This window comes from Trachypithecus francoisi, unplaced genomic scaffold (genome assembly GCF_009764315.1).
Source record: "Trachypithecus francoisi isolate TF-2019V2 unplaced genomic scaffold, Tfra_2.0 Lachesis_group16, whole genome shotgun sequence".
NCBI lineage: Eukaryota > Metazoa > Chordata > Mammalia > Primates > Cercopithecidae > Trachypithecus > Trachypithecus francoisi.
The window spans coordinates 4,433,385-4,455,579 of NW_022681461.1; the positions used below are offsets into that span (position 1 = coordinate 4,433,385).

Genomic DNA, 22,195 nt, shown 5'->3' on the forward strand with positions numbered 1-22,195 from the left:
TTTCAAAGTACCATAGTTTTTATCTATTTACCCACTGCAGGAAAACTGCGTTGTTTCCAGTTTTGGCAATTGGGTAATTATGAGTAAAACTATCATCGTTCATACGTAGGTGTTTAAGTGAACGTAAGTTTTCATTTTTCTAGGGTAAAAACTGAGTAAAATTGCTATGACATATAGTAAATATATCTTTTATAATAAACTGCCTAGCTGTCTTCTAGAATGGCTGTACCATTTTACATCCCCCCAGAAATGTATGAGTTCCAGCTGTTCCACAGCCACACCCAGATTTGATGTACTCAGTCTAGTCATTCTAACGGGTGTCCAGTGATGCCTCCCTGCGGCTGCTTTAACTTACATTTCCCCAGTAGTCAACAATATTGAACAACTCTTCATGGACTTAATTGCCATCCTTATACCCTCTTTGATGAAGTGTCTGGTCATCTGCTCAAGTGAGTTGCTATTTTTTGTTTTTTTTTGAGACAGAGTCTAGCTCAGTCGCCCAGGCTGGAGTGCAGTGGTGCGATCTTGGCTCACTGCAATCTCTGCCTCCCGGGTTCAAGCAATTCTCTGCCTCAGCCTCCCGAGTAGCTGGGATTACAGGCGCCCACCACCACACCCGGCTAACTTTGGTATTTTTAGTAGAGACAGGGTTTCACCATCTTGGCCAGGCTGGTCTTGAACTCCTGACCTCATGATCCACCCGCCTCGGACTCCCAAAGTGCTGGGATTACAGGCGTGAGCCACTGCCCCCAGCTGAGTTGCTCCTTTTTTTATGCTCGTTTTACTGTTGAGTTTTGAGAATTCTTTACACATTCCTGGCACAGACACCACGTTGGATATGTGATTTGCCATTACTGGCTACCAGTCTGTGGCTTGTCTTTTCAGTCTCTTAACAGCAGTTTTCACAGAGCAAGATATTTTAATTTTGACATTGTCTAATGTATCCATTTTTTCTTTTATACATCATATTTTTGGTGTCAGGTCTAAGAACTCCTGCCTGGCACAAATCAAAAAAGACTTTTCTCCAGTGTTTCCCTGTGAAAGTTATACAGTTTTTGCATTTTGTATTTGATCCACTTTGAATTAAGTTTTGAGTAAAATGTGAGGCTTAGGGTAAAGGTTCATTTTTCTGCATAAGGATGACCAATTGTTCCAACATCTATTGAAAAGATTATCTTTTCTTGGATTGCTTTTGCATCTTTCTCAAAAAAATCAAATGGCCATATTTGTGTGGGTCTATTTCTGGGCTCATTCTGTTCCACCAATCTGTGTACCAATCCCTTTGCCATTATACTGTCTAGATGACTGTAACTTCACAGTAATCTTAATATTCAGTAATGTGATCCCTCTAACTTGATTCTCCATTTTCAAAACGATTTTAGCCATTTCTATGTCCTTTGTACTTCCATATAAATTTTAGAATGTCAGTATCTACAAAAAGTAGTCTGCTTTAATGTTTGTCACTGCAATGCATCTACAGATCCATTTGGGGAGAAGTGACAGTTTTACTATGTCGAGTCTTCCAATCCATGAACACAGTATGCGTCTCTAGTTAGGTAACCTTTGATTCATTTCATTAGTACTTTGTAGTTTTCAGCATACAGATTCTGCATGTTTCATTAAATTTGGATCTATGTATATCCTTTTGTGGGGAGCTACTATAAATGGTGAGCCTTCAAATTTTGGGTTTTCAATTGTTCACTGCCAGTATACAGAAATATTGAGGTATTTTTGTATGAGGACTGCGTATCCTATGGTATTGCTAAACTCACTTATTAGTTCTAGGAGTTGTTGCTGTAGAATCCATGTCATCATCTACATACATATGAAATCATGTTATCTGCAAATAAGATAGTTTTATTTCTTTCTTTTTAATCCACATACCTTTCACTTCTGTTTCTTGCTTGTCTTTAAGTCTGGCTAAAACAGTTCAGTGCTGAATAAGATAGGTGAAAACATATTATTGCCTTGTTTCTCAATATTAGGGAGAACACAGTTGGTCTCATATGCTGTAAACAGTGAGTTTTTATGTTGTGTGTGTGTGTGTGTTTTACATTAATCAGACTGAAGAAGTACCCTTATTTTCTTAGTTTGCTAAGAATTATTATATATATATTATACATATATAATTATACATATATATTATATATATATATATATATATAATTTTTTTTTTTTTAAAGAAACCTGGGTCTTGCTATGTTGCCCAGGCTGGAATGCAGTGGCCATTCACAGGCACAATCTTAGCACACTGCAGCCTCGACCTCCTGGCCTCAAGTGATCCTCCTGCCTCAGCCTCCCAAGGAGCTACAACTATAGGCATGTGCAATTGTGCCTAGCTTGTTTGCCGAGGATTTTTGTCATAAATGGATATTGTATTTAGTCAAATGATTCTGCTGTGTCAACTGTTATGATCATATGTTTCTTCCTTCTTTAGACTATTAATATGGTGGACTGACTCTTCAATATTGCTCTCCCAGCATATACCCACTTTCTCATGGCATACTGTCCTTTTAATACAGTGCTGAATTTGACTTGCTAATATTTTGAGAATATTTGCCCTCTATGTTCATGAGACTTATTGGTCTATCATTCTCTTTTTTGGTACTGTCTTTGGCTGGTCCTAAAATCAAGGCAGTGCTGGCCTTGTAAAATGATTTGGGAAGTGTTCTTTCCTCTTCTATTTTCTGGAAGAGATTTTGTGGAAGTGGTATTGGTGTTGAATCTCTTTTAAATGTCTGGCAGAGGTCACCAGTGAAACTATTTTGGCCTGGAGAATTCTTTTTGGGGAGATTTTTAACTACAAATTCATTATTAAAAGAATGAATTTAAAAATAGGTATAGGGCTATTTAGATTATCTATTCTATCTTAGATGACTTTTAGTAGTTTACGGCTTTTGAGGAATTAGTCTCTTTCACCTAAATTGCTTAATTTCTGTCTGTAGGCTTATTCAGACTATTGCAGTATTATCTTTTTATCCTTTATCTACAGTAATATACCTCTTTTATTCCTGATATTGGTCTTTTATGTGTTTTCTTTAGTATTGGTATTTTGTTTTTTCCTTCCAGTCTTGCTAGAGGTTTATCATTTTATTAACTTCTAAAAAAATAAGTTCGTTTCATTGGGTTTGGCCTATGATTTTTGTTCTAGATATCATAGCTTTCTGCTCTTGTCTTTATTTTCTTCATTATGCTTGCTTCAGATTTATTTTCCTATAGGTTTTCCTTGTTTCTACCTAAGGTAGAAGGTTGAGTTACTGACTTGAGTCCTCTTTTCTCATCTAAGCATTTTAGTGCTATAAATTTCCCTCTAAGTACTGCTTTAACTACATCCCACAAATTTATTATGCTGTATTTTCATTCTTGTTCATTTCAAATTGCTTTCCTTCCAACTTTTTCTCTTACCTGTAAATTATTTATGTGTTATTTAATTTTATATTACACTGTATAGGAGAACATATGTGACATAATTTCAATACTTTTAAATTTGTTAAGTTTTGTTTTATAACTCAGGATATATTAATTGTTCTATACGTACTCGAAAAAAAGTATTCTGTTTTTGAGTGGAGTGTTCTATAAATGTCAATTAGGTCAAGTTAGTTGATAGTGTTTTCAGATCTTCTATATTCTCGCTAATTTTCTGTCTGTTAGTTCTATCTATTATTGAGAGTGTTGGAGTCTCCAACTATAGTTGTGGATTTGTCTATTTCTGCTTTCAGTTCTGTTAGTTTTGAAGCTCTGCTATTAGGTGTGTATACATTTAGGGCTGTTATGTCCTTTGATGAATTTATTCTTTATAAATATGTAATGTCAGCTGGGCACGGTGGCTCACGTCTGTAACCCCAGCACTTTGGGAGGCCGAGGCAGGTGGATCATGAGGTCAAGAGTCGAGACCATCCTGGCCAACATGGTGAAACCTTGTCTCTACGAAAAATACAAAATTAGCTGGGAATGGTGGTGTGTGCCTATTGTCCTAGCTACTTGGGAGGCTGAGGCAGAATTGCCTGAACTCAGGGAGGCAGAGGTTGCAATGAGCCAAGATCACGCCACTGCACTCCAGCCTGGCAACAGACCAAGACTCCATCTCAAAAACTAAGTAAGTAAGTAAATAAATAAATAAATAAAGTCTCTTTTTAACCCTGGTAATTTCTTTGCTCTGAAGTCTATTTTGTCAGAAATTAACACAGGCAATCCAGCATTCTTGTGACTTGTGTTTGCACGGGCTATCTTTTATTGTCCTTTTTCTTCTGACCTTTCAGTTCATCAGTATTGTTGTATTTGAAGTTTCTAGTAGATAACATATACTTAGCTCAAGTTGTTTGGTTTTTCCATTTAATCCATTCTCATAATCACTTTTTTAAATTGATGTGTTAAAATTGTTACCTTGAGGTTAATTATCAGTATGTTTAGATTAAGGTCTGCCATTTTATTGTTTGTTTTCTGGTTTTTTTCTGGGTTAATTAAAAATTATTATTATTATTATCGCCCAGGCTGGAGTGCAGTGGCCAGATCTCAGCTCACTGCAAGCTCCGCCTCCCGGGTTTACGCCATTCTCCTGCCTCAGCCTCCCAAGTAGCTGGGACTACAGGTGCCCGCCACCTCCCCCGGCTAGTTTTTTTTTTTTTAGTAGAGACGGGGTTTCACCGTGTTAGCCAAGATGGTCTCGATCTCCTAACCTCGTGATCCGCCCGCCTCAGCCTCCCAAAGTGCTGGGATTACAGGCTTGAGCCACCGCGCCCAGCCTAATTAAAAATTATTTTATTTCTCTTCTCATTTCCTCTTTCGGGTTATTTGAATTTTTTTTTTTTTTGAGACAGAGTTTCGCTCTTGTTGCCCAGGCTGGAGTGCAGTGGCGTGATCTCAGCTTACTGCAACCTCCACCTCCCAGGTTCAAGTGATTCTCCTGCCTCAGCCTTCTGAGTAGCTGGGACTACAGGCATGTGCCACCACACCCAGTTAATTTTGTATTTTCAGTAGAGACGGGGTTTCTCCATGTTGGTGAAGCTGGTCTCAAACTCCCAACCTCAGGTGATCCCCCCACCTTGGCCTCCCAAAGTGCTGGGATTACAGGCATGAGCCACCACGCTTGGCCTTTGAATTTTTTTAGTTCATCTTATCTATTATGATTTTGCCTATACACATTTTTTTGTACAATTCTTTCAGTGGTTGCTCTAGGAATTCCAAAATATATACTTAACTTTTCACAGTCTACTTGGAATTAGTAGTTTACCTTCCATTTGCCACACTGGTGGAATGGAAGGTTAAAAAAAAAAAAAAGAATTAGTAGTCTATCACTTGAATTGGAATGTAGTAATGTATAGGTAACCTGCCATATCATAGTTGTGTTATATATTACATCTACATACATTGAAAGCTCTATCAAACATTGTTATAATCTTTTTTTTACTTCAATTGTCAGAAATGTTTTAAAGAACTTGAGGAGAAGAACAGTCTATTATATGTACAACTTCTGTTGCTCTTCCTTCAGCCCGGATATTCCAGGTTCTCTTCTAGTCTCATTTCCTTTCTGTCTGAAGATCTTTAGTAATTCTAATTTTAGAGTAGATGTGCAGCCCATGTACTCCCTTGGTTTTCTTTATTTGAGAATGGCCTTACTTCAGCCTCATTCGTGAATGGTCTTTTCCCTGGAAACAGAATTCTGAATGGACAGTTTTTTCTTTCAACACTTTAAAAATGGCCTGCTGCTTTCTTCTGAACACCACACTTTCTGGTGAGAAATCTATAGTCATTCGAATCACTGTTCCAATCTAGGTAATGCATAATTTTGGTCTGGCTGTCTTTACTTTTCAGCAGATTGATTTGCATTTAACCTATTTGGGGTTTGTTTAGCTTCTGGAATCTGTAGACTTATGCCTTTCAACGAACTTGGGAAATTTTTGGCATTATTTCTTCAAATATGTTTTCAGCACCGCATTCTTCATCTTTTCCTTTTGAGACTCTAATGACACACAAGTTAGCCCTTTAGTTATTGTTCCACAGTTCCTTGAAGCTCTGTTTATTTTTTTCTATCTTTCTCCCCTGTTTTCCAGTTGGACGATTTCAGGTATTTTAACTTTCAATGTTAAAAATTCCATTTGTTTCTTCTTTGCATCTTCTGTTTCTTTGCAGATACTTTCTACTTTATCATTTGTTTCAAGAATGTTTGTCACTGCTTTTTCAGTTATATTTATAACAGTTACTTTAAAGTTTTTGTCAGATCATCCCAAAATCTACATCATCTTATCACTGGCACCATGGCTATCTTTTTCCAGGCAAGTTAACATTTTCATGGTTTTTCATTTGCCAAATTATTTCTAATTCTATTCTGAACATTTTCATGACATTAGGAAATCCTGAGACTTGTTCAAACCCTATGATGGTTAATATTTTTGCTTCAGTAGGCAATCAACCTAGTTAGCCTCAGACTGCAAGTTGCAACCTGCCTTCTATGGGCTGTGGTTACAGGTCAGTTCCACTTTTAATGCCTTCGCAGTACTAATTGCATCTGAAACAGGTGTACTGGAACCTGGGCGAGGTCTACTCATTAGCTCAGTTGCCAAAATTTCTTACACGCTATTAGGATCAGATGCATGCATGCACAGGTTGGGGGTGAGCCCAGGAGTCTATAAACAACTACAGGGTTACTTTCCCAAACTCTTTTTCTGTGCTCTCCATGATACTTCCTGGTTCCCTAGGACTCACCTTTCCAAACCTCTGAACAGAAACCACCCAATTCTGTGCCTGTGCCATGAATGACAAGGTGGCAAGAGGACAGAGGAAAAAAAAATGCGACAGGTTTTGGTTCTGTGCTCCTAAAGCCCTGGCTTCCTCAAATAAAGAATGGTTCTCTGCTCTCACTATTCTGGCTCCTGCATGTTCCTGTTACCTGCTGCTCCTGTTACCTCCAGAACTGTCTGGGTGCTGGTGCAAGAGACGGGGGGTGAGCAATGGGGAGGGGTTCTCTCTCTTCTCTGAGCTTTAGGAGTTGCCTTTCCTGGTCTGGGAGCTGGAACTACAGGATCTCTCCTCGAGTCTTTCCTGCCTGCACCAAAGCATTGCTTCTGGTCCTTGGGCTGTACTTCGTTCAAACCAGGAAATATCAGAGGAAAACATTCAACTCACCACCAGCTCAGTGGCACTTTGAATTCTGGGGTGTGTCCCCAATCTTCCCATTGCTAAAATTTTCCCAAGTACTCAGACAGGTATGCCCCACATCTGTCCAGGATTGACAGTGCATTTCAGTGGAAAGAAAAATGAGTGTGTGTGCTCCCTCTACCTTACCCAGAACCCAACTCTTTGGTCATTTTTATTATGTGCCAGATATTATATTCACAAAATTGTTCATACAAGTCACGTGAGGCCCAGAACAATATTCCTTCCTGCAGAAAGGACTTTCGTGCACATGCCTGAACCCATGGCACTGCAAGACCATCCTCACGAGGGGCTGAGACGCTCTGAGGTGGGCTCCTCTCTCTGCAGGCCTGTCTCCTTCCCGCTGGTCCTTCCTTCTCCAGAACAGCACTTCAGCAAGACCACACCACCCTCAGGGCCCTGGACTCTATAAGCTCCTTTTCTCTAGCCTGCTGAGGCTGCTGAAGCCACACAGCCTCTCATCCACCCCTGCAGGAATGAGAGATGCTCCCTGGGGAAAAGGAGCCAAAACTAGGTTCACGTCCCTATGTCTCCATCCTTCCCTGGATCCCAGCCTAATAATTCTCCACTATGATCAGATTTCAAATGCCTTCACACAGATGACTTTTATCATTTTTTGGTTATTCTCAGTAGATGGTTAATCTAAATTAACAGATCTGCCACCAATTTTTCCTTTTTTTTTTTTTTAATACAGAAAGAAACCAGCTGTAACAGGTTTCCTGAGGTCACTCAGTGCATAGATGAAGGAAAGAGGGTTTAACTTCTATTAACCATACTGTCCCCTAAACTTACACCACAGTGTCCCCTGCACCCCTACGTCACAGGAAAAATTAGCTCTTAGAAGGGTTTTTCTTATAATTGGGTGTGTATGTATTAAAACCCAGAAGTAATATACGAACATATACTTATTTAAAACTTCAATCTTGTAGGCAAGGCTGCTTCTCTCCGATTTCTCAGCCCAGGCTGAGCCCAAGCCTTTTACCTGAGGTCACCTTGTTTCAGCTCGTTGCTTCGTTTGGATTTTGTTATTAGGCTGACCTGTCCCCCATGGGAACGAATCTCCAAAGATAATGGGAGTCACTGGAAGCACATGATATGAAATTAAAAATGATTTACAGATATTTTTTATGAATGTGCCATAAGATTACGTCAAGTTATATAATCAGTAACTTTCCCCTGCCAACTGATAGGGAATTAAACCTTAAATTTGTTCAAGTGACTATTTTCAGCCTCCCAAAGGACCATCAAGATTTAACTGACAGCCCAAAGCACAGGCTTGTTGGCATCTGTACAGGCAGGTGCAGGTGCAGATCAATGCACAGTGATAAACGTCTGTGTGAACACTTTAAAATCAGAGTCTCAGCGCCAGCAGGGACTTTCCCACCCCACCCCCCAAAGCAAGCAGAATCAGCAGAGGCGTGTCTGCTGCAGGTGTGCGGCGCAGAGGAAAGGGACAGGAGCAAGGAGTTGCCAGGTTAACACTGTGAAGGAAGGACAGTGGAGATCTTCAGCACACACCTGGGTGGCCATGCGAGCCACCTGCTTGGTGGGGTAACAGAGCAGACTCAAGCCTGGAGGCTGCTTTGACTGAGCTGATTTGGCAGAAAACAGGGATAGGAACACAGCCCCACAGGCTTCTCTGTGCCATGGGTGACAGGGCAGGTGAGCCCCCTGCACGGCCCCGGGCACCGTGCACATACCGGCTGGGTCATGCACAAAAGGAGGCCTGCACGTGAAACAGGGAGGGGCTTGTGTGGGCGCGGGCTGCTCATACCTTGGCTGGCTTCTGGTGGCAGGGAGCTGAGAGGAAGTGGGGGCGAAGATTCAGGGGCCTCGGGGGCAGGGTGCTCAGCCACCGGACAGATGATGAACCACCTCTTCCCGGTGTGCAGGACTGAAGGGCAGAACAGAAACAGCACGCTGAGTGAGTGAGCGTCTCCAGGCCGGTGTGACCCCCACCACCTGCACCAGACTTGCCACAGTGGGTCTGGGGAACTCCTTTACATTTATGGGATTTTCTCCAGGAAGGGTGTGGGCAGAGAACACTGTTCCCAGTCATTAATTCCTATCCCTTCCCTCCATGAAGCAGGTGGTTCCCCAGGCCCCTTGGTAAAGAGGCCTCGGTGATTGGCTTCTGCCTGCTCTTCCCTCACACCAGAGGGCAAGAGGTGCACAGCCGACCTGGGGTGCCTCACTGGCAGCCCCTAAAGCTCCCAAGAGGACCCCTGGCATAGGCTTGGTTCCTGGGATGCCCAGGGCACCATTCATGAAGGCCTGATGCTGGTTGCAGATGACAGCTCCTCGGACGGGGCAGCTGTCCCCAGACTGGGGCCCCTGGTCACCACATGCTTCCATAATCCCCCCATGCAATGGCCAAACCCCTGATAAGATGCTAAGCGAGGACTTTCATCAAACGCCTGCTGAAAAGCAGGGAGGGAAGTTGCAGACTCACCGTTCTGCTGATACACGGGGGTGTTGGTTTGGGATTGCCGGCTCTCCTGAAGGAGGTGGAGGGTCAGAAATGAGCTCACTGAGCTGCAGCGCCCACCTGCCCAGCCACCGCACTCTCGCCACATCCCACTCCGGATTTCACAACCTCACCTCCCCGGCGCCCAGGGCACAGGTGCTGAGGTGTGGCGGGCTGGTCCCTGGGTCGGAGCCACGGTCAGCATCCGTGTCCTCACTGAGCATGTCCTCTGCCTTGTCCATGACATCCTTCATCTGCTCGATGAACGTCTCCCGCTCGGCCTGCAGGATGAAGTCATGCTCCACCTGCAAAGGGACATACTGCCGGTGAGGACTGCCCACAAGGCCAAGACCGCCCTGGGTCTTCATCCAGATTGACGGATGTCTACGCTGCACCAGGCCCCACGGGAAGACATGGTGAAAGGGTGCGGTCCCCAAGACAGAGGCTGGACAGCCCAGCAAGTGACATGGATGGCCCCAGGATGGGAGGAGAGCAGCCTCATCTTGAGAAGCAACTCCCTCCGCCAAGCATGGGACCTGGGCCAGCACTGCCCTGCCCCAGCTGAAGCTGGTTACAGACCCTGAGACCGACCCAGCCATCTGCAGAACAGGTGAGTGCATAAGATGGAGGGGGCCAAGGATGGGGACTGGGAAGAGGGGAAGGGGTCCATTTGGGCACAGGTGCCCAGGCAGTCATGACAGACAAGCAGGGTGGGTTTGAAGGCAAAGGCTCCTGAGAGCAGGAGGTTATGGGAGACAGAAAACAACAGGGAGATGGGAAGGTTATAGCAGGGTGGCCACACATCACCTCTCAGTCTGTGCACCCCCCGCTCTCCCAGCCCCAGGCTTTGACTTTCAACTACGGCCCCAGCACACAGGCAAGCGTGGCCTGATGTCCAAATGAGCAGCTCCTGTCATGGCTGAGAGGAGGTCCCACACCATAGCCTGAATGCCACAAAGCCTCCAGACCAGGGACTCAGGACACGTCCAAGTCCCCAACTTTCACAATGGGCACGTGATCCCGGGCTCACACCCGGTTCTGGCTATATCCTTGGCCACTCAGGCAGAGAGAACGCTGTGCATCTCATAAAGCCATACCAATGAAAGAGTTCAGCCTGTGCCACCACCCAGTGGGGTCCAGACCTTGCCCCTTTCCTGCCATGGTACCTCCTCCCACGCGCTCACCTCTGCAGTCACCAAGATGCTCTAGGCCCTGCCTGGGGCATCCGTGGTCTCAGATCCCTTCTGGGATGGACACATCTGCCCTACTATAACCAGCTGGCTGCAAAGCAGAGCTCCTCTGTGCTCCACACTCCCCTGGCACCCCAGACCCCAACCCCAGGAGCACCACCCGCATATACCCCTAGACAAAGTGCTGGCTTGTGCTGTGTTCGGTGATTCACTGCTTAATTTAGTGTAGCATGTGACTGCGACGTTGTCTAAGAGGAATACACTGTGGCCAAAGTTGGAGCATCCAGCCAGCTGTGACTGGAGTGCCACATGCGAGAATTTAAGCAACGTTCCAATTTTGTGAAACTTTCACTAAACAAAACTGAACTAGAACCCCTTTGCAACTAGAAAATGTTTTCCTATTATGTTTCTTTTTAAGTATGTTGAGAATAAAATTAATTTGAAAACAATACAAAAATCTAAAAATACAGGGTCCAGGTAAAACCTGGCATTAGAATCCACGCCAATTCAATGACACTTCTGCAGTTCCACCTTTATGAAGGGGCTGGCAAGGTCGTCATGGTCAGAATGATGAATCCAAGGCCTGCTACCTCTAACCACTGATGGGACATTCAGGACAGCTGGTACCTCACGCTCACAGGAAGAGAGTCCACAGGGCGGGCAGAAGCTTGTCCCGCTGGCCACATACCCAGCCTTCAACTTGAGTCCCTGGAGCCAGTCTGTCCCTGGGATAGGAACGGACTATGAGGAGGAGGGCTGCTGGGCTGTTTTTACAGACCAAATTTGTGTATCTGTAGCATGCTTGCTTCAGACAGGTATGTTAGGTGACTTGGTTTACTAAGATGACAGAAAAAGCAATAAAATGAGAGGAGTATCCGAGTGCTGAGTGAAAAAAACAAGGCTTGAGAAGATGCTATTTTTACAAAGCACACAGCTAAAGATAGCCACATTGCTTACTGTGCAGGACTTACATGTGTGCAGCTCACAAAGACTCACACACCAGAGACACACAAGAAGACTGAAAACCAGGGGGCCAATGGATATGACACAGGCCCATGTGGCTGATGTCGCGTGTGTGGCTTCCTGCTCCAGCAGGCAGGGGCTGGAGGCATCAGCCGCACACGCAGCATCAGCCGGTGGCTGAGTGATAACTTCACAGGAATGCACTTATCATTACACTCGATCCTGTTTGAAGCACATGTGTATAAAGTAATACCAGACACAGGTTAAAAACACGGTAAGATGAGAGAAGACATGTTCTCCAGTTTCAGCGGCCCAGGGAGGACCTGGTGTTCGCGCTGCACTGACGAACCAGCTGCTTGCTGCTGACAAAGACTCCGCCCCGACTGAAGCACAGCTGGCGCCTCTGACTCTCCAAATAGGCTTGACTAGGCCCCATCATGTCTTCAGCCTAAGCCAGTTGTAGCAAGAATTCCCAGCCTTTGTATCTGACCATATTCCTCATCTCCCACCTTTGAGGTTCAACAAAGTCTCTCACCTGCCCCCAGCACGGATCCTGTTATGAGAGTTTCTCCAGAATCCCCAACCATGATGTCTCCTCTTAGCTATTTTCCAGCCACCCATCACCACGCTGCTCCTCTGCTACCAATCCCCTGTGGTCTCTGCTGCATTCGGAGTTAAACTCATTCTCTCTCGCCTATTGCCACAGTCCTGAATAAAGTCTTCCTGACCACTGTAGCAAGTGTCAGAAGAATTTCTCTAACGCTGCAGGGGACTATGCCCTGGGCCTGGGCTCTGGGAGGGCTTTGTCCAAGGTGTCTCTGCAAAGCAGACACTAAGGGAAGGACTTGCTTCCTAGGAGCAGAAAGCCAGGGGCTTCCCCTGCAAAGCCCACAGGAGGATTTCATGAAGCCAGGGCAGGGGTGGCCAAGGGGATGTAGCCCAATGGGGACAGCTTTCTGATGATGTGCAATGCAGCAGCTGCAGGCAGGCACATGGGGCAATCTATCTTATTAACTTGAATGGAATATTCTATTCCCTACTCATGCCGGCCCACTTCAAGCACTTGGTGGCCATCTGGAGTGAGCGCTACAACACTGTCCAGTGTGCTGCTGGCCCCTTTAGGACCTGGCTCCCTAAACCTCACTCATGCAGGAATAATGGTCTGGGGAGAATGTCCTCCTGGGAGGCAGTCATGGATGGACCAGGCAGTTTGAGGAACACATGTGCATCCTTTCCATGTTTCTTCGTTGTGCTTTCAGATGGAGAGTTTCTGAGGGCCCGAAAACCATCCCCACTCCTAGCCTGGCTCAGGTGCTGGGGACAACAGGTGTGGGGCTGTGAAGGCCTACAAGGTGCTCAGGGACTCAGGTTGGTCTGCACAGGCAGGGAGAAGGTGGCTCCAGAGGGAGATGCAGGCAGAGCTGGGAGGGGATATGGGACATGGGTCAGGGCTCAGAACCCGCACCCCAGCTGGCGAGGCTGGAGGAAGCTCTAAGCAAGGACCACAGGACATTAGACTCCGGGATGTCCTCCCCATGCCTCACTCAACGAACCTACCCACAAGGCTTCCTTTTATTCGGAGGAAGGGCTCAGATGCTCCGGAAGCCCTCAGGGAGCAGCATCTTAGAATGGTTAGAACATCCTTCAAGTTGTTCTTCCAAATCCAAGGGGTTTCCGCCCAGTGTGGGGAAGAGCCCGAAAAGCCCCTGGGCCAACTGACACCTCCACACAAGGCCAGGCTTGACATGTGACCTGTGGCGCTCTGCTCAGGCCCACACGTGCCCAAGGAACACCAGGAGGCAAGCCACCCAGACTCAGCCTCACCATATACGTGGCAATCTCATCAGGTGCGTCCCCATCCAAGTCGAACTTGAAGGTCACCATCTTGTGGTTGTGCGTCTCCAGCTGGCACTCCACCATCTTGTCCCCAGTGTTGCAGACCTGGAAGGGGCGCCATCAGCACCCGCCATGCGCGCACCCACGTGCGCACCCACCACACGCCCACCCCCCCACGCCACGCCCCCGCGCGCCACGCCCCCCCACGTGCCCCGCCCACTCACGTTCAAGATGGTAAGCCGGGGCCGGCTGGCCCTCTCCTGCCGGGAGCGCGCGCGCGTGGACCTGCGGTGGTGTTTCCGGGCTGCCCTGCCCTCCAGCCTGCCCCCTCCAAAGGCGCCTTCGCAGCTGTCACTCAGCTCTTTTCCAGAAGTGACATCAGAACCTCCATAGCTGAGCAAAACCCAAGAACATTAATGGCACCAAAGGACAACCAGCACGTCGGCAATGGTGGGGAAAGTCAACTTCTTCGGAACAGTCTGGAGTCTCCAGGGCCCAAATTCGTGACCTACAGGGGCAGCCCCTGTCCTGTGCGAATACACCAAGCCTGCTTCCGGGCCCTCACCCAGCTCCCTGCTGCACCCCAGTGGCACGGGCAGAGGGAAGCACAGGCTTCCTACTAGCTGCGTGACCTTGGTCCTCTCAGTCTCCTGACCTGTGAATCTGCCCCGTGCCTCGGTTTCCCCATCTGTGCCACAGCAACAGAAACACATCCACCACTATTGTGAGGCCAATTCATTTTGCAGTTTGCAAAATGCCAAGTACAGGCAGTGCCCAGAACCCCAGAAGGGTGGAACAAATGGTCACAGTTCAAAAAAGGACACAGTTCATTTTCTGAAACTCCTCTGTCCACAGCCCAGGAGGCCAGGAGACCCAGGATCTGGGCTGGATTCAGCCTTGTACATAGGGAGCCACCCTCCCAGCCCCCTCCTAGCCTCTGGGCACTGCCAACTCCGCCCATAGCCTCTCCGTTCTGGAACATTCTCAGCACTGCAAACCAGAGCAGGGACCGAGAGCCCAGCCAGGGGCCTCTGGCTACCAAACTCCAACAACAGCCAGCAAGACCCAGAGAGAAGGCCCCTGAGGCTCCACCAGGTCAGGTTTCAAAAACCCCTCACGGCATCAGGGCTAACTGCAGTGGGTTCCAGGTGAAGCAGCGGCAGGAGCCAGGCTGAGTGGCTGTATGGGCCTGCGCCCCCACACCCGTCCTGCGAGGTCGAGGCTGGGCCACAGTACCTCTCACAGCTCTGCGGGAGGCCGGGCGGCTTGTCCTGTGAGGCCTGCTCCTGAAATAAAAACCCAGAGAAAAGAGAACGGGTCATGCGGGCTCCTGCCTCCCCGTGGGCACAGCCGCGCAGTCAGCTCTCCCTCCCCACCTCCTGGGCCCAGCCTGCTCCCCTGCCTTCTCCTGTCTCTTCTGCAGCCAGGTGGGTACGACCCGGGGGGCATCACAACGGGAGCAGGCATGGAGGTTTTTATCTTGTTGAAACGCTTGGACCCAAGTGGATTAATAAAAGCTGGGAGCGACTTCCTTTCCAGAAATGTTAACCCGCTTTGATCATCCGTCAAAAAGGACACATTGGTGTTATGAAAGCTTTTCACAGTCTCTGGCATCCTGTCCCAGGGAAAGCATCCTCTAAACCTGTGTCTATAAAAATCACACCCTCCGTCTTGATGTGGCTTACAGAAAGTATGAAATCTAGGGAGAGGTGAGAACAGAGCCTGGGTGACTGTCCCAGAGCCAAGCAACCCCAACCTCTAGGACTAAGACCCCAGGTCACTGTGCGGACCCCCGGTGGCCGCAACCGCCCAGTCATGGGACAAGCTGGGGGGAGGGGCACACACCTCTTGGGCTGGTTCCACCGTCAGCTGGACAGCTGGGCAGGGGCTGGCGATCCCGGGCCCGCCAGGCAGTGGCGGGTTTGCTGGTGGCAGAAGCGTGGCGGTCTGGGTGGGCACACTCTGCGCAGAGACGGACACCGTAGCCAGGGAGCTGGGGAACTGAGGCAGGAGCTCAGGGGCGGTGGGCAGCAGCACTTCCGGCAGAGGCGGGGAGAGGACCGCAGCCGGTGGCACAGGCACGGTGGGCACCTGAGCGGCGACATCCACAGCATAGGGAGCTGGGTGGCCAAGCAGAATCTGGGGGCACAGGGGACAAGATGCAAGTGAGGGCTGGCGCTGCCTTCACTGAGGGGGCCGTGCCCAGGTGTATCTGGGAACACCCAGGCCAAGATGGGAACGCCCCTCTCCAGTCCACACCCTCCCCAAGGGGAGTCCCTGTCTCAGAGCACATTTAGCCGATGGAGTGAGCAGAAGCAAACAAAAATAGGCATTCTCACGCCCCTTTCTGTGGAAGAGTCTATTTGTGTGGAAAGGTCAGGAACAGGGCTCTATGAACCTGCCAAGCTTGGCTGAAGGGTCAGAGGACACACAAAGCATCAAAGCCAGGCCCCCATGACCCCTTTGGGGCCTGCGGCAGCCTGCCCCAACTGGCCCCCTGGTCAGAGCACGCACAGGGCCTCAGAGTGCGCACCGACACCTGCCGCCTTCTGGAGGGCAACGGCGGCTTAGGCTTGGCCTTCTCACCATTCTCATCTCCCTCTAAAAGCTCTTTGGCAGTAAAAGGTAAGACAAGCGGGGAAAGAGGAACCATGGATTGGAAAGTGCAAGTACCCTCTGTCTTCTGCCCCATTTTGGAGTTGAGAAGGCTGAAAATTTAGAGGAACTTCTCACCTCTTAGGGCTGGAAGGAACAGCCACATTCATGGGCCTGCTGGCCCTGAGACCCTCTGTTGGCAGCCAGTGGCGGGGTCAGAAATACCAAGCCCCAGCCTGGTCGGTGGCCACTTCCCTCCTGGACATACACCCCAGCTGCTGCATTCAGGGGACCCCACGGGGTGGCCAGCCCAGCTCATCAACAGACTTCTGGATCCTTCCCCAGCCAAACAGCAGGGTCAGCCACTGAGTCTGGCAGTGACCCTCACATGTCACAGGGCACCCCTCTGTAGCCACTAACTGTGGCCAGAAAGGCTCTTCAGGTAGGAAGGCCCAGACAGCAAAGTCCCCCTCCTGCTCCCTGCTGTGACCCTCGGCTTTCTGAGAAACAGACCTGACTGTGAACCAGCGGGCTCTGAGCTGCCACTGAACCTGCTGGGACCAACAGTGCTTACTCAGGTGGGCTACAGGACGGACGCGATTCTTCCCACTCACTGTCTAATCAAACGCCACCCTGCTCTCCAGTATGTACCACCCCTTCCTTCTCTACACACAAAGCCCTCTGGAGATAAGACAGCAGGAAGTGATGGCCAGGAGGAACGGTTCACAGTGGCGCAGCTCACTCCAGACTGGATTCAGCACTAAGAGAGCTGGGGGGCACCTGGCACCAGGGATGCTTCACCCCAGACCCCTTCATGTTAGGGCCACGCCAGCCACTTTCCTGCAGAGGCGGAGGCTCAAAAGGCAGGGCTGTGCCACAGTTACAGGACTGACAGGGCTCAGAGCCAGGTAGGAGGAGGTCAGGTGAGGAGGCCCAGGTGGGAAAACGCCAGGAAGGATGGGACCCAGGTAAGGAGGCCCAGGTGCGAGAATGCCCAGGTGGGAAGGCTCCCACGCCAGCCCCTCTCCCCTCACTCAAGTTGGAACAGAATAGTCTGCAAGCCCCAAAACGTGAGTGGACTGGGTAGGGGTGTAGATCCCTGTGGGAAGGCCTCCCACCAGCGGGGTGCATATCCTGTGTTCCAGAGCGCCCCTTCACAGCCAGCCAGCATGCTGCCACGAGGTATCCACCTGACCTTACACCAGGACATGGCCCCAGGTCCCACCATGACCACCCTTGCAGCCAGCAGTGCCATCTGCCCCCAGCTCCCACCCCACCATTGGCCTCGCTTCCTCGCCCGCCTTAAGATGGGGTTGTCACCCTGCCTCATCCTGACAAGGTGCTCTTTGAAGGGCGGACCTCAGACAGACGCCCTGTGCCCCAATGCCAGCCACACCAAGGCTGCCAGACCGGGCCTGGGTGAGGGCAGGTACAAAGACACCACAAGAGCAGGGGCCATAGAGCCGTGGGAAGGGAGGGACACAGAACCTATCAGGCACAGACTCCTGCATCTCCTGAGCATTCAGAACATGGAGGAAACGCAGATGCCCCGCACTGGCGCCAGCCCCCACCTCCCTCAATCTCACACACATCTCTTCCTGAGAGAGGCAACCCCGGGCAAAGCTGTCTCCTTGCCTGGCCCCCAGCTGCCCCTCAATCAAGGTGCTCAGGGATAGCACAGGCCCAGCGAAGGGAGCGGGAGGACAGAGTAGCCAAGAGTCCTTTGCATCTCTGGGTCCTGAGGGTCCCCGGATGCTGGGAGGGTGAGCCCCTGCCCAGCAGGTGATTACCTGGCTCCCTGGTGCAGCAGCTGGAGCAGCTTGTTCAGGAAGGTGGGGCTGGAGGGGCTCAGGGCGCACAGGCAGTGCCGGCTGCGGGGGCAGCACAGGTTGTGGGGGCAGTGTGGGTTGCGGGGGTAGCGTAGGTTGTGGGGGCAGTGCCGGCTGGGGAGGGGTGGCCCTCATATTCTGCACCGTGTGGTGGGGGGAAGGAGGGACGTCGGTGGGTGCCATCTGTGGGAAGGCCACTGGGTATACAGGTTGGGCCGGGAGCTGGGCCACAGCAGAATGAAGAGACAGGGCGGCCACGCCCGGTGGGGCTACGGCCAGCAGGGGGATGGTGGCCGGTGCATTTGGCACAATGGTCCTGCAGGGCACGGCCAGGGGTGCCCCAGGGGGGTGGGGCAGCTTCACAGCCTGCAGAGGCAAGGCTGGGGACGCAGCGGGGAGTGGGGCAGCGAGGCTCGGCAAGATCACGGCTGGAGAGAAATACTGAGGTGGTGGCACGGGAGGCACGGTCGCGGTTGGCAGGTCTGGGAGGGCCGGAGGGAGGCCGTCGATTCCCGCCAGGGGCGTGATGGGGGGCACAACAGGAATCGGGGGCATCTGAAAGAGACACAGAAGTGTGTCAGTGTGGGCCCCAACCAGGGTCCCTGACCACGGCACTTGCATGCAAGGACAGCCACAGTCACTGGGGACGAGGGGACATGGGATGAAGACAGCATGACCCTTTCCCTCCGAGACACCTTTGTGTAGCTGCTGTTGAAGGGAACCCAAAGATAAACCCAACAGAAGCAGAAATCCCAACCATGTAAAGCTCTTCAAATAGAAAAGGAAAGTTGGCAGGCTGGGAACGACCTGCTAGATCACCCCCGGTCCAGCGCAGGGAGATCTCCCTGTGTCCACACTCGCGACAGCCCTGCTGGGGGCTCTGAGGGAGTCAGGGGCAGCGCACATAGTGTGAGCAGCAGGAGCAGTGGCCATGAATCATAGAGGAGTGACTTCAGAGCTCTGGAGAGTTTTCATGTGGAAGGGCTGGGACTGCCAGAGCCGCCAGACTGGCCCTGAGCATCTGAAATCACCTTAGCCTGATCCCTGCAACATGCACAAATTCAAGCTGAAACCTAACTTCTCAGAGGGTTCTCAGAGAAAGCAAATCTTTGAGCCACCTTAGCTGGCTCCGGGGACACCCCTATCCTGTCCAGCATTCCCACAGCAGGGACTCCCGAAACCTCGCCTATACTTCTCAGCAATGCATGTGCCTCCTGGGGGTGGCTGACGCCCGGCCACGTGGACTTAGCATTTCCATCTTTGACAGCCTTCTCGTGCATGCTGGTGTGTGTCACGGCCTACACCTCCATGCAGTCAAGAGGCAGCAAAAATGCACATGAACTCCCGTCTGTCTGAACGAGCAAGATCATGATTTCACTAGACTCTGAAGCTGCCTAACGTCCTGTGGTGACATCTGGGCCTGAGCAGGGTAAGACAACACAAAAGAATCTTCCAGATGGGGCTCGAGAATCACGGGAACACTCGCCTGCCCCATCTTCGGAGTGAAGCACACTTCTAGTCGGGGTCACCGAAGGCCTCAGGAACACCTAGAATCCTCCATGCCATTTACCTGGGCAACGGTGCCCTGGCCCCGGAATCACTCTGCACCAGTTACATGCAGTCGGGTCCCTCAAGTGATGGACAGTGTCCCCAGAGAGAGACAGCAGAAGTCACTTCTGCTGTGTGAGTCGAGCCTTGCTGGCTGGGCTTCCCTGCAGTCAGCAATGCCACAGGCTGGCTCTGGAACTCCAAGGAACCACATGCCGCACGGCCCTGGGGGAGCTCCCCAGGAAGAATGCTCCTCTGAGGCAAATTCACCTGCTTTCTGTGCCAGCCCAGCAACCACCTCAAGACTGCTATCCACAACCTTGGGCTAACAAGCCTTTTCCTATCCTGGATGAGCCTGGGCACATGGGTACGCTGAGGGCAGATGGGCATGTTGCTGGGAGGGTGCCGGGTGATGGGGTGCTGGGCTGCCTGCCCTCCCTGAAGGGTCCCATCTGACACTCACAGCCCAGAGGTGTCATGGCCTGGAAGGACCAAAAGCAGCCTGCCAGGTTGGGAGAGAAGGTGAGGCTGGAGGGCAGGAGACAGCAGCCAAGCCACCCACCAAGGGATACGTGGCTGGTTGTGTGGGTCCCTGGAGCGTTCCTGGTGCATGACTGTGCACAAAGCCCACGCTGCCCAGCCCAGCCCCAACTCCCTGGCCAGCCCGACCCCAGGTCACAGGTCACATGCACAGACAACCCCCTCTGTGGGTGTCCTGGTGCACCAGCCAGAGCCTGGCAAAGCGTGCACCACCACTGATGGCAGCCATTAACCTATAAGTACCTGCGGAGGGACTTGAGCAAGCGGCTGCAGGGGCGCCTGTGGCATCTGGAGGGGCTTCAGCTGAGCAGGGGCCCCCACCTGGGAGGCTGGAGCCAGGTACGGTGGCAGGTGGGGGGGCACTGGCTGGAGGGGGCCCACAGGCTGTGGGGCCAGGACCTGCGGCAGAGGTGTCGGCTGGGCCAGCGGAGGAGGCTGGAAGAAGAGAAGGTAGCTCCTCTTAGACCACCAATCTGCCCAGACAAGCGCACCCCACTGGTTACACATGACAGGATATCGACCTTCAACCTCACATGTACACGGACACGCTCACATTCACACATACCTGCACACACACTTGCACAATCACACATACACACATTCAGATAACTCCAGTCAGCCTGGAGCCACGGCACAGCAGATCTTGCAGAGATGTTCTGAGTGAACAGAGCCTTCCATGTGCAGGGTGCTGCAAACACTATACACGCACGCAAACGCACACACACACGTACACACACACATATACACATGCACATACGAGAGTTTCCCCCATCCCTCGGCCACACCGAATACCTGGGGGAACCACAGAGGATGTGAGCGAAGGGTCTGAGGGAAGTGCTCACAGACCTGGGCCCAGGGGCCAGCAGAGCTGACTGCCTGCCTAGAGCGACAGTGGCCACAGGAGGTGCCACACTCACCTGCTGGCCGGGGGGCGCTGGCTGGCCTGGACCCGTGGGCAGCGGGGTGCTGGGCGGCGGCAGCACAGGGGCGAAGCTCATGGCTGGATCCGGGAAGTGCTGCTGGAGGGGCGGAGGGCAGGCGGGGGCTGGGACGGAGCCCACCGGCAGGCCAGGCTGCAGAGAGCAGAGAGCACCAGGGCCACACTCAGCAGCAGCTCTCAGCCACCAGGTCCCCTCCTGGGCAGGGGCAGGGTAGCCTCGTGTCATCCCTGTGCCTGGTCCCCACCAGGGTCCCTCTTCCCAGAAACACGACAGCAGAAGCAGTGAGGGAGCCCTGGGCATCATTCACAGCAGTGAAGGGCCAGGAACAGCACAGGCCCCAGCCCAGGGGCGCCCGGGCACGCCAGCCCCACAGAGCATTACACAACTGCAACAAAGGCCAGCACAGAGGCTTTGCAGAACCCTGGAGAAAGGCTCCCAAGGACATTAAACTGGGGGAGCGCACGGTCCCTATGACTGTGACTACGTCAGATGAAAACATATACACAACTCACAGACGATATGAAGAGAAATGGGCCCTGGAACAGCGTGTGGGCAGTCCAGCAGCGGAGCGAACACAGACCACAAAAGAATGGGAAATCTAAGCTCTCAGAATGGGTGTTTGCTGCCATGGAGGAATTGCTGCGAATTTGTTAATTTGTTGGTATAATCATGGGATTGGGCTTTGTTCTCTTAAGAGTCCTTATTGTGCAGAGGCGGAGGCTGAATCACTTACAGGGGAAGTGTCTTGCTGTCTGGGATTTACTTCAAAACAATGAGAATGTGAGGAGCAGGCGGGGCTAGAGGATGGTGGCTGCTCCACCCTGCCACAGACGTTCTCTCCCGTGGGGTTCTCTGGATCACGTGAGTGACAACATGCCCGAAACTGCTCTCCTCACTTGTCTTTTGCGGTGGGTCCTTTATGAAAGGCAGCGTGGTGTGAGTGGTTGGAGCAAGTGTATCTGGGATAGAGCTGGGCTTCTGGATTCACCTGAAGCCAGGGAGTGGAGGATGGGCCTGACGGGGTCGGACCATCTGTCTACCAGCTCTGAGCACTGTGCGCAGCCCAGGAGCTCGGGCAGGGCCTGGCAGTCTAGGAGCAAGTGGCCGCATGCTCCCAACAGCCTCCAGAGCGGC

The 22,195-nt window shown here is 51.0% G+C and overlaps 1 protein-coding gene across 18 annotated transcripts in view; it reads right to left on the reverse strand.

Annotated features, from left to right (window-relative positions):
* WNK2 (WNK lysine deficient protein kinase 2) overlaps positions 1 to 22,195 on the reverse strand; it is a 141,928-nt gene that overhangs the window by 44,083 nt on the left and 75,650 nt on the right. For all 18 annotated transcript variants that reach the window (XR_004443333.1, XR_004443332.1, XR_004443330.1 and 15 more), the window contains exons 10-19: positions 21,038 to 21,193; positions 20,364 to 20,555; positions 17,994 to 18,587; positions 15,454 to 15,747; positions 14,845 to 14,894; positions 13,833 to 14,001; positions 13,597 to 13,713; positions 9,754 to 9,924; positions 9,605 to 9,650; positions 8,927 to 9,046 (exon numbers count right to left, since the gene is read on the reverse strand). Coding sequence is in view for 10 of the 18 variants with exons in the window: in XM_033236720.1 (XP_033092611.1) it covers positions 8,927 to 9,046; positions 9,605 to 9,650; positions 9,754 to 9,924; positions 13,597 to 13,713; positions 13,833 to 14,001; positions 14,845 to 14,894; positions 15,454 to 15,747; positions 17,994 to 18,587; positions 20,364 to 20,555; positions 21,038 to 21,193 (1,909 nt within the window). In the remaining 8 variants the exon portion in view is untranslated. The remainder of the gene's footprint in view (positions 1 to 8,926; positions 9,047 to 9,604; positions 9,651 to 9,753; positions 9,925 to 13,596; positions 13,714 to 13,832; positions 14,002 to 14,844; positions 14,895 to 15,453; positions 15,748 to 17,993; positions 18,588 to 20,363; positions 20,556 to 21,037; positions 21,194 to 22,195) is intronic.